The sequence below is a fragment of the Natrix helvetica genome (genome assembly GCF_964273705.1).
Source record: "Natrix helvetica genome assembly, chromosome: 2".
Lineage (NCBI taxonomy): Eukaryota > Metazoa > Chordata > Lepidosauria > Squamata > Natricidae > Natrix > Natrix helvetica.
This window is the reverse complement of record NC_138552.1, coordinates 110,762,320-110,774,923: the sequence shown is the minus strand read 5'-3', so window position 1 is coordinate 110,774,923 and position 12,604 is coordinate 110,762,320. Positions and strand designations below refer to the sequence as shown.

The window sequence follows — 12,604 nt, the reverse complement described above, 5'->3', positions numbered from 1 at the left end:
CTCAATATAATTAAAATGCCTAGCACTTATTTTTGAAGTCCTAAATAGCTTGGGATTTCAGCCAGGTAGCTAAAGAAAAGGCTTCTTGCTTTAGTTACTCTTGATTCATCTCAAATTTTCTCCTGCTAGTTGAAGTGAGGCAGAGAAGGGCTTTTTCTGAGATGTGGATAGTGAATTGTCCTTCCAAGGATCCTTACCCAGCATTACAATTATTAACAATCTTTTTTGGGGGGGGAGGGCGGTGTCCTGGAAAATTTTGGAAATCCACATGATAGGCGTGGTCAGTTTCAAATAATCCATTCAGAACCATAATCAGTTACACCGCTTCTCCCAATTCTTTGTAGGACTCCAAGATGCTGTGTATCACCCCAAAATATTCTTAGAAACAGAGATGATGCTAAGATGGGCTTTCTTACTTGAGAGCAAGCTAGTGTCTGGGGTGGGGGGACACTGCATCATAGAAGCCCTTTCACTAAACAGCCACTCCCGCCTGGCTTTAATCCAATGATACTTCTTAGCATTTTTTCTCTGGTCCAGCTACTCTGTTGTGTTATGCAGCTTTGTAAAATGCTTGTATTACTACCAGGAGCCATTTTGAGAATTTTATTAAACAAAGGCTGACATAAATACTTTTGGCCAAACAAAAGTATTAAATCATTGGAAAAACAATGGTGATTCTTCATCTCCATTTTGCAATAAGATAATCTGAGATTTTGAGAATGAATCAGGACATCATAGAAAAATATAATTATTTAATCTCATCTTCCATTTTACCTCTATTCACAAAATGAATAGCTCTAGTAAGTTTTCCCTATTATCTCTGATTATCACTACCACACTTTTTGTAGTGGGGGGGGGGAGCAACAATTAACAGCAGGAATGAGCCATCCAAGTTAAAGTGCACTTATATACAAATTTCACTGGGGCAGTTTTTTTTCTGAATGGATGTTGAGCATTCATATGTGTCACTACAATAATGGAATCTCCTGAATTTGCTACCCAAGCAGCCAAATGTTGAATTAATATTTGTTTATGATTTAGTGCTGGATTGGGATTAACCAGGAAATCTTTTATCCCCAATAAAATAACATGTACTCTCTTCACTTTACCTTATTTGAAGCAGGGTAGAGTTAATTATAAGGCTTGGAGCTTGATCCAAATGACCACCATATTTGAATGCTTTATTCTAAATGCAGTGATTAAAGAGGAACCAAATTAAGAGTGGTAGAAATGTCAGTATTATCAATTGTATGTTGGTATTCTCAAGCTTGTTAAACATAACTGAAGAGTGATTTTCACCTTGATATTGACCAATTTCTGTTCGTCTTTCAGCAAATTATCCAGTAAATGCTTTGATTTGGAGATCAGAAAATAACTGCCCAGTAAAATTCCCTTGGATAGGAGACTCTTATAAAATTCTAATGAGTTTGAGAGGGTTTGTCTCCAGTTTTTTAGTCTCTAAAATGAATGGTCAAAATTCCAAATCCAAATTTAACTCTGAGACATGTTTAGGTTTTCAAGCTTGAGTTGAAGCTAATACCAAATTAAATGAAGGGAGTTTAGAAATAATAAAAGGAGTTTGATCATGGGGATTGACTTTGAAAAAACAATTGAAGTCTTTGTTGAAAGAAAAAAAAGGGAGGTACAAATGACTAATTGGAGGAAGTTAGAACCAGCTGTAAAAGATTAAAGCTCTTTTAAATTTTGGTGTCTTATGGTTTATTCAGCTCCTAAGAGTGCCTCTGGGGCAAGAAGGCAAATCTCACGCCTGAGGTCTAGGCAGAACACTTTGGGGTTGTATTTAATGAAACTTGCTCAGCTGAACTCATTTGAACTACCTGCTGATCACTTATTTCTTATTTCCAAGATACCTAAATGAGTGAAGAATGGCAAAGCTGTAAGAGTAGGTGATTTGATTTCTGATTGGTGGGCTTTTAGCACTATCAATCTCTCCTTTCCTATTCCGAGGAGTGATGTTGATTAATAACTGTCCCAATTTTTAAGAAGGAGGTAAGCTATTAAGTTAATTTCAGATCAATTTACTTATTAACCCATTCATTTATTTAACATTATTTATATCTTATCTAAATCCTAGCAGAATCTGAATAGGGTACAACACCATAAACAATAACAACTCTACCATGATATTATAATAAATAAACCAAAATCTAAACATTGTAAATGCCAATAAAAATAATAATATGAGTGAATGATGGAATAGGTCTATATAGCTTGCTTATAAATGCCAGCAAGGTTGGGGTCATAAGTACCTCAATTGTGACTTGGTGTTGGATAGTGTGCTCCAATTTTACAGCATAAAGAGCTTTAAAAGTGATGAACAAATCCTTGAATTGGACAAGAAATCAATCAGCATCTAATGTGACATATTCAAAATAGGTGCTATTCTAAGTTATTAAGGGTAGCCATATGACAATGATATAAATTAGGCAAATTTGTTCATTCATTCTGACCAGTCTCAGGATACTCTATATGACTCTTTTATTGACTTAAAGATGGTATTTTACCTAAGGAAATGCTATGAGCAAAATTAGCATCCTGGACCATAAATCACTTTTTTATTTTAATTATTATGTTACATGAAAATACCTTCATGCAGGTTAGTGTTCCACCACCATAGGCTTGTCTGATCAACTCAAAAGTTAAACAAGATTACATTCTTGTTCTGTTTTTTTTCTGTATTAATTCCATTACTCAAGCTTTTTTAAAAACAAGCTTTACCCTCCGTTGTTGGCAAAGAAACCTATATCCATCCTGTTACATGCTGACTATGCAGTTATTTTATCTTTTGACACAGGGTGGCTTAAGCCTTAAGGCATTGTCTGCAAACCTAGGAGTTTATTGCAGCAATGAAAATAGATATTATCCCAAATTTAAGTAATTCTATTTACCAAGAATCATAATTAGAGGATAAACAATACCTGCATTGAGTGGGTTAAAGATTCCAAATGTCTTTGAATCATCTTCCAATAATTGACAACATCAAAGAAACAAATACCAATGCTGAAGCTTCTAAAGTTATTAATGCAATAAACTGAATTGTCAGTTGCAGACGCAATAATTTTATACGTGCAATCATTAAGTTATTGAAAGCCAAAATGCTGAGGTTTCTGTTCTATGGCACACAGTTTTGTATATTTAGGGAAGAAAATTTTTTAGAAGCAATAAAAACTAAATATATTACAGCGGTTCTATATATCCCCTGATGCGTATCGTATGCCCTTTTGCTTTTGAAATGTGGTCTCTGTTGAGGCTCATGTGAGAAAATGCCAACTGAAGTACTGTCTAAAAGTAACTTAGGGAACTTCAACCATCTTAATTTTTGCTAATAGGTTTACTTCTTTGCTGGAAAGAAGGCATTCTACTGTAACCTTGTAACAGTTTCTTCTTCTTCCAAAAAGCACATGAGAAGCAAACATAGAGATTAAATAGTGTATTTCGGACACTGAATTATAAAAGGATCAAAGTTTATTTCCCCATTTCTTTAACACTGGTTTATATGGAAGAACTTTCAAAGTAGCCAACTACCTCACTAATATCATGTTCCTTTTAAGAAAACATTGGTTAGTTAATTAGATAAAATGCTATATTATCTGTGCAGTGGTGGGTTTCAAATTTTTTTAGAACCTCTTCTGTAGGTGTGGCCTGCTTTGTGGGAGTGGCTTGCTGGCCATGTGACTGGGAGGGAGTGGCTTGCCAGCCATGTGACTGGGTGGGCGTGGCCAACTTATAAATGTGGTGAAACTCACTTAACAATGCTCTTGCTTAGCAACCAAAATGTTGGCTCAGGAACTCTGGCATTTAAAGCACGCAAGTCTTAAAGCTGTCAAGTTACAAGACCCTTACACCCCTAACCCTTTAGAAAAAAAACCCCAGGGGTGTTCAAACTTGACAGCTTTAAGACTTGTGGACTTCAACTCCCAGAATTCCTCCTCTCGCTCTTCATCTTGACGGGCAGGGGGAGGGAGCTGGAACCGGTTCTAAATGGCACTGTAGATTTGTGGAACCTCTTCTATAGAAGAGGTTAGAACTGGCAGGAACCCACCCCTGCATCTGTGGCTCTGGAGAAGAATAATAGTCCCTCAGTATCACCTTTGCCCTCTCTATCAAAACCAGCAATATAGTAATTTTCTCATATTTTATTGTGCTTTCCTATGTATCATTATGTTGCTTTTATCTAACAGGGTCCTTATTATCTAGTCCAGCTAGGTAAACAAACGTTTTCTTTTTTTCCTATAAAAATAATCAAGTGGATTGCTAAATTCTGCTCAAGTGCAATTGCCATAAGAGAGATAGGAATATCATTTTCTGAACTTGTTAATGTTTTATTTGCATTTGTTTGGTTAGTGTTTTTAAGTATTTAATGTTTTTATTGTCTGAGTCTTTTCTTGCTTTTTCCTCATTTGAATGTCTATGGGGATTCTCAGTTATCCAGGTCATGGTTGTCCCAAAGGTGCTTTTTTCAAGAGGCAACTGGACTTTCTGGTTTTTCTTTGAAGACGTTTTGCTTCTCATCCAAGAAGCTTCTTCAGCTCTGTTGAAGAAGCTTCTTGGATGAGAAGCGAAATATCTTCAAAGAAGAACCAGAAAGTCCAGTTGCCTCTTGGAAAAAAGCACCTTTGGGGCATCCTTATTTGAATCTATTCTGTATTGGCTTGGACTAGTAATTAATAAATAAGCAGTGGTGTTGTCATGCACATTTTTTTAAAAATGATTAAAATTATAGGAACCACACAGAAGTATTTTATAATTTAAAATCTGCATTAATTCTCTTTTCTCCTTATTTCAGGAAGCTTATTGTTTTTATTTAGGATGCCAGTGAGGCAGCCCTCTTCCAGCAATGCCCCATTCACAGCAGTGATCACTTTGAGCATCTCTGCCTCTCTCTCTTTTTTTTAGGTACTGAAACATCTGCGACACTTGAACTTCACTAATAATATGGGGGAGCAAGTGGATTTTGATGAGTCAGGAGGCCTAATAGGAAATTATTCAATTATCAATTGGCATCTGTCCCCTGAAGATGGCTCCATTGTATTTGAGGAAGTTGGACACTATAATGTTTATGCCAAAAAAGGAGAAAGGTTATTTATCAATGAAAATAAGATCCTATGGAGTGGCTTTTCCAAAGAGGTAAGTCTCACCCAACATTTTAACTGATATGTCTCAGATTGTCCAAGGGGATCCACAATATCTTTCCTCTCCTCAAGAATAGCTTCCTTTCCCTTTCCCTTTCCCCTTTCCCTTTTGAGATCAAGCTAGGTGTGTGTGTGTGTGTGTTTATTACAACAGGTATCAAACAAAAACATTGTAATGTATGTGTTTATATATATATATATATATATATATATATATATATATATATATGTATGTATGTATGTATGTATGTATGTATGTATGTGTAAGTGTAAGTGTATGTGTGTTTGTATGTATGTATGTATGTATGTATGTATGTATGTATGTATGTATGTATGTGTATATATATAAACATTAAAATGTTTTTGTTTGATACCTGTTGTCAAGTAATGCTGTTTTATGGTGGAAAAACAACAGCAGGTGTAACAGCTATTCTCCACAGCAACTCTGATGCTGTATTCCAGTGCAGATGAAGCTTGGCCTCATTTTGGAAAAAAAGCCTCAATGCTTTTTTGCATTGTGAAAATCCTTTTTTGCTTCTGTGGAATTTCTTGAGTATTTGCTTCTTAAATATAATTGCATGAAAACAAAAATGGCTGATTTAAATGTTTCGATAATTCAAAACTGCTTATTCAGTTCAGGTGGTGCCATTCATGATCACTTCATTTGTACTCTTCTCAAGGTGCCTGATTTTTGCAGTTTGAGGTCCTTCACATTGCTCTGGGCCCTTCCAAGTTTTACTCCTTTGCACTGATCTCACTTCCCCCCCCCCCATCATTTGGGTGGTCAAACAGCTGTCAAATCATTTTGCTTTTCTGTGGGTTTTAGTACAACAGCCATCTTCAGCTTGTTGATGTCAAAACTAATATTTAGCACAAAATTTAAATGGAGAAGTATTTTACTGTCCTTTAAAGTGTCCTTTGTTTGTCTCTTCGTTCTTTTTTCTATCAATTGTATCTTAAAGAAAAGCCTTTTTTATAGTATTGCTCATTCAGAACGGTTGACCTTAAAAAATCCAATTCAAAAGTCAGCATATTTTCCTTTTGGCTCCATCTTGTGGCTGTTTAGACAGTTCCAGATCTGATCTTGCTTGTAAACCTGGGATTATAGGATTACCAAAGAGTTCATATTACTGTGGAGTTCATAGCTTCCTCAACTAGGTGCCCTTTCTATGTTGCCCTTTTTTCATTCCAGCCAGCAATAATTAGTTGACAGTGTTAAACATTGACAGTGGGCTCATACAACCTTAGGTTAAACACATTTGTAGAAAGAACATGCCATGTCAAAAGCATGGTTCACACATTTATCAGATGGTGATGCTTGTCACATGGTGGAGAACTAGGCATATGCATCACCTTTCTCTTAAAGTACATACTAGAATATTGGGGGAGACCATTCCACTTCCAAACCAATTTATGTACATAGCCTTTCTCCTCTCCGTTTTTTTAAGCAGTGACCAGGAGATCCCTGGCTCTGATTTCCACTTGTGAGAAGAATGTGCATCCCCTCAGTGGGAAGGAAACTGAGCCCTTCCTGATGTGCTATCCAGTGCCAGCATAATTCCTTCCCACATCCATGCTCCAAAAGAAGTGGGCAAGTGAAAACAGTGGCTCTACCTGCTTCTTGGTGCTATCGCAGCTACTCACTAACTTGCTCAAGTGAGCAAGACATAATGCCCATCTGCCTATTGTCTCAGGTTGACTTTATTTTATGTAGTGTATGGTGTATAATGTCAGGGAAATCTATACATGCTAGACAAACAATGCAGTCCTGACAGCCTAGAATACTAGTTCAGCACTTATGCACCTCTTTTGGGTGCACCACGGGGAGTGACCTAGCTTTTCACCAGATAACTAGTGGCACTGAGGTTGTTGGCTTTTCCAGACTCCTCCACCCGTGTCATCTTGCCTCGTCTTAATACAATAATACAATACAATAGTAGAGTTGGAAGGGACCTTGGAGGTCTTCTAGTCCAACCCCCTGCCTAGACAGGACACCTTATATCGTTTCAGACAAATGGCTATCCAACATCTTCTTAAAGACTTCCAGTGTTGGGGCATTCACGACTTCTGGAGGCAACTTCTGTTCCACTGATTAATTGTTCTAACTGTCAGGAAATTTCTCCTTAGTTCTAAGTTGCTTCTCTCCTTGATTAGTTTCCACCCATTGCTTCTTGTTCTACCCTCAGGTGCCTTGGAAAATAGTTTGACTCCCTCTTCTTTGTGGCAACCCCTGAGATATTGGACACTGCTATCATGTCTCCCCTAGTCCTTCTTTCTATTAAACTAGACATACCCAGTTCCTGCAACCGATCTTCATATGTTTTAGTCTCCAGTCCCCTAATCATCTTGGTTGCTCTTCTCTGCACTCTTTCTAGAGTCTCCACATCTTTTCTACATCATGGCGACCAGAACTGAATGCAGTATTCCAAGTGTGGCCTTACCAAGGCATTATAAAGTGGTATTAACACTTCACGTGATCTTGATTCTATCCCCCTGTTGATGCAGCCTAGAACTGTGTTGGCTTTTTTGGCAGCTGCTGCACACTGCTGGCTCATATTTAAATGGTTGTCCACTACGACTCCAAGATCGCTTTCAGTCTTGTGTCACAATGCCTCACATCCAGCCAGATCCAGCACTGGCTTCCTCTTTCTCCCCACCCATGAACGCAGCTTGGTTTTCCCCACCAAAGTGGTACCCATTTATCTACTCACAATATTGCATACTCAGGTTGACTACCTCTCCTGGTCTGCATTGTGGCATCCTTGCTTCTTTGGATCACTGAGAGATTCAGCAAAGAGTAGCAGTTTTGCTTCTCACCTTTTTCTTTTTCTTGTGCATAGAAGAGAAGAAAAGACCACCATTGAACTAGCTCCAGGGAGATCTGCAGACAGTATTCTTCTTCCCTATCATCTTAGCTTAGCAGCGGATCTTCATCCAGATTGTGTCTATTCACACATGCTTGATGGACAAATGTTTGAAAGGGTATTGCTTCACCACCAATCAGGAGAATCAGCCTAGATATTAATGAAGTCTATCTTTATTCCTTAAGGTACCATTTTCAAACTGCAGCAGAGACTGCCTTCCAGGTACAAGGAAAGGTATCATTGAGGGGGAGCCCACCTGCTGCTTTGAATGCGTTGAATGCACAGATGGAGAGATCAGTGATGAAACAGGTATGATCTGATTCTGAGGGAAAAAAGCAGCCCCCTCCTCTATTAGGAACATTTATGCAAATGGACTCAGAATTCATTTTTGGAAGTCACCATTGATAGCAACACACAGTTACAATGCGTTAATGAATTACTAGCCACTTCCATTGCTCCATCCAGTTAGTATATTTATGGATTAGCAGTGGAGTTTGTCCCAGAAGAGCATACAGTGTAGGTTTGGGAGAAAAGCAACAGAACAGAAATGTGCTAAAAATGATTAACTGGTCTTTGGGTTTAAGAGTTGGCTCTGTATTCTGAATATAATTCCATATACAATTCCTGGGGGCTGTACTGTGTATTAAAGAATCATGAGATAATCTCTGAGTCAGGGAGGAAAGCTAATGAACTCAATTAAACTGAAGGAGACATTAGCCACAACTGACTCTTTTCCTCCCACTTCTTCTGCCAAACACAATCCCTTAGGAAACTTCCATCCTGGTTTTTTTTTTTCTGAAGCTAGATGGAACATACTTTCTTTAGTTTCTTTGTAAATGAACCAAACTAAGGATTAAAGGATGAACAAACCATAGGGTGTTTTTTTAACCACCTCCTAGGAGTTTCTCCTCTACAAAAGTCATGGAAAATAAAAAGTCTGAGCAAGAATAGAGCTATGATATTTTGGCAGTATTGCATGTAGATGGTCTTTGGTCTTCTTGACAGAGATGCCACTAAGTGCAGTTCCTGTTCAAATATCTTCTTTTAAGCAAGGATGTTTTGTCTTTTCCAGATGCCAGCGCTTGTGAGAAATGTGCTGAGAACTTCTGGTCCAATGAAAATCATACCTTCTGCATTCCCAAACAAATAGAATTTTTGTCCTGGACAGAACCATTTGGAATTGCTCTCACTCTTTTTGCTGTACTAGGCGTCTTCTTAACTTCATTTGTCCTGGGAGTCTTTACCAGATTTCGCAACACGCCCATTGTCAAGGCCACAAACCGTGAGCTCTCTTATCTCCTCCTGTTTTCCTTGCTCTGTTGCTTTTCCAGCTCCCTTTTCTTCATTGGTGAGCCTCAAGATTGGAATTGCCGCTTACGACAACCAGCCTTTGGTATCAGCTTTGTGCTCTGCATCTCCTGCATTCTGGTGAAGACCAACCGTGTCCTTCTGGTCTTTGAGGCAAAGATACCAACAAGCCTCCATCGCAAGTGGTGGGGACTTAACCTTCAGTTCCTCTTGGTCTTCTTATGCACATTTGTGCAAATTGTCATCTGCGTCATCTGGCTTTATACAGCTCCCCCTTCTAGTTTCCGTAATCATGAAATGGAGGATGAAATCATCTTTATCACTTGTAATGAGGGCTCCTTGATGGCACTGGGCTTCCTAATTGGTTACACTTGTCTTCTGGCTGCTATCTGCTTCTTCTTCGCTTTCAAATCCCGCAAACTGCCAGAGAACTTCAACGAAGCCAAATTTATCACCTTCAGTATGTTGATTTTTTTCATCGTCTGGATCTCTTTTATACCAGCCTACGCCAGCACCTATGGCAAATTTGTCTCAGCAGTGGAGGTGATTGCCATTCTGGCAGCCAGCTTTGGGCTTTTGGCATGCATCTTCTTCAACAAGGTCTACATTATCCTCTTTAAGCCATCCCGCAACACCATAGAGGAAGTACGCTGCAGCACGGCTGCTCATGCTTTCAAAGTGGCAGCCAGAGCTACGCTGCGACGCAGCAATGTGTCCCGCAAGAGGTCCAATAGTCTGGGGGGCTCCTCAGGCTCTACCCCATCCTCATCCATTAGCAGCAAAAGCAACCACGAGGAGCCCTTTTCGATACCAACATCTGCAGAACCACAGCAAAAACATGGGTGCAAGCAGAAGGTAAGTTTTGGTGGTGGAACTGTCACCTTGTCACTAAGCTTTGAGGAGAAAAATGCTGTAGCCAATAAAAATGCAAAGCACAGAAACTCCTTGGAAGCACGCAATAGTGATGATAGTCTCATGCGACACAAAGCCCTCCTTCCTCTGCATGGCAATGAATCACTGGAGCCCAAATTCCAGATTCCCTCAAATCAAGAATCCAGCATCCCAGAATCAGTAGTGGGAGAAGCCAAGCAAGGAGAACATGTAGAAGGGCCACCTTCTTTGTCAGCTGCATACCTGCGGGATTTAGTAGGCAGTGGCTCCATCAAAGAGAATGCCATCCATTCATAATCAAAGGAAAAGGAACCAATTATTGAGCAATTTTTCTCCTGGATGGAGAGAAGAATTGAACACATCTCTAATTCCTCTTACTGTTAGACTCAGCAAGTTATATCCACTTTCAAAGGAAAGCTGAGAGAAACAGTTCCTTAGCATGTCTTTAGCTATCCTTTTAATGCAACCAACTATGGTTGTGGAAGATGCAAGAAAGAAAACTTTGGAGGGGCAAGAAGGTATCTTTCCCAGCTGTCCTAGAGAAGAACTTTTTTTTTCTTATTCTCCTTTCTACCACTGCAGAGGTCCAAGTCACCAACCTGCGAGCGTGTCAAAGGTTCCATTAACATGCTCTGCTTTTACATCAATGTACATTATCCCTTTTCTTCCGTGTATATATTATTTCCCCTTTATATGTAAAACTGCTTAGCAACTTTACAACAAGATGAAACTTACTGCTTTACATAAAACAAGTCACACGGTTTGCTTTAGAAAATATTCTCCAGTACCCATGGAAGCATGTTAAATAATGTTCAGCCAGTAGCTTGAACTTGTAAAGTATTTAAAATTATAAATAGTGATATTTTTTACACATGAAGCCATAGCAGATGCTTCATATCTAACAAATAGAATTCTGTGGTCCTCAGAGACATCACCCTGTTATCCAGCGCTACTGTCCTGGAGACTGACGTAGACGATCCAAATTTAATTCACCTTGAAGGCAGAGTAAGGGAAGAGAAGCCATATTCCTAGGGCAGTTTCTCAACCTTGGCAATTTTAAGATGTTCAGACTTCCAACTCCTAGAATTCCCTAGCCAACTGAAGTTCACATATCTTAAAATTGCCAAGATTGAGAAACGCTGTGATAAAGTACAGAAATATAGAGAGTGAAAATGTGTCCTTTTTTTCTTGTCAGCCTTGGATGGTATCTCTACCCTTAGCAGGCCTTTTGTGCATCAAAGAGCTTCAAATGGAGAAGAGCAGATCTAAGAAGTTGTGTGTCCCACAAATTAGGGAAAAAAATATCCAAAAGTTTAGGAAATAAGAGCATAGCACACAGCAGCACAACAAGGACAATTGTTGAGATAACCAGATTCTGTTATGAACCTGGGTATAGAACCAGAACCAGATTCGATTATGAAAAGCTATTAATAAAGTAAGCTAGTTCAATATAATGTAGTTATGTTTTCAAAATGTATCAATTGAATCATGCTTCAATATAAAAAAATATGCAGTTAGTTTAACCTTGTTCGGTGACTTTAGGAAATTTTTTTAATGGGCAAATAAATGGCAGGTATAGTTAAATGTTAGGTTTCACCACATGTGGGATGAATGTCAGAGATTGGTCAGTCTAATGTCTGCAATTCCTGCACTTTAAAATGTGTTTTACAGACTGAAGTTGCAAGGCTGAGTTCCATAAGCTCCTACTCATACAGAAAGAACTGAGCAAGAAGCCAGGAGTAAAGTTAAGTCTGATTGTAATGAGTTCTGATTGAATCTTCCGCTGGACATGTATTTGCGTGGCATAAGAGGGGGCCCTCTTTTTCTAAAAGATCTACAGATTAATCACTTCACATTTTCCCACACACTGGAAATATTCCTATTTATCCATATAAATAATGCAAAATTGTGGGTCCATTGACAAATGCAGTGAAAACTCCATTTGAGCTGTGAGAGCATATTGAAGAGTGGCTGGGTTAGTGTAGTATGCTAAAGTAGGCATGCACCAAGATCTGGGCTGCAGGTACAAGACCTGCTGGTAGCTGGCATCAGATTCAGAGAACTAACTTCTTCTAGGAGCATCTGGATGGTTGAAGTCTGGTGTAGTATGTCTATGCCAGGGGTGTCCAAACTTGGGAACTTTAAGACTTGTGGACTTCAACTCCCAGAATTCCCCAGCCAGCCATGCTGGCTGGGGAATTCTGGGAGTTGAAGTCCACAAGTCTTAAAGTTCCCAAGTTTGGACACCCCTGGTCTATGCCAAGCCCAAGCCAATTGCATTTTAGCTTAGTATGATGTGCAAATTCTGCCCAATTGTACTATATTTAATTAACCCCAATGAATCAAGTCATGGGTCAATGCAATATGCAGCCTTCTTAGCCTGCTTAT

General features: G+C 38.9%; 1 protein-coding gene across 1 annotated transcript in view; it reads left to right on the top strand.

Moving 5' to 3' along the window:
• Positions 1–11,762, top strand: part of CASR (calcium sensing receptor) — a 32,524-nt gene extending 20,762 nt beyond the window's left edge. Inside the window, exons 4-6 of the mRNA XM_081944877.1 lie at positions 4,918–5,148; positions 8,203–8,326; positions 9,090–11,762. Coding sequence (XP_081801003.1) covers positions 4,918–5,148; positions 8,203–8,326; positions 9,090–10,513 — 1,779 coding nt within the window. The 3' untranslated portion in view covers positions 10,514–11,762. The remainder of the gene's footprint in view (positions 1–4,917; positions 5,149–8,202; positions 8,327–9,089) is intronic.
• Positions 11,763–12,604: the final 842 nt, after the last annotated feature.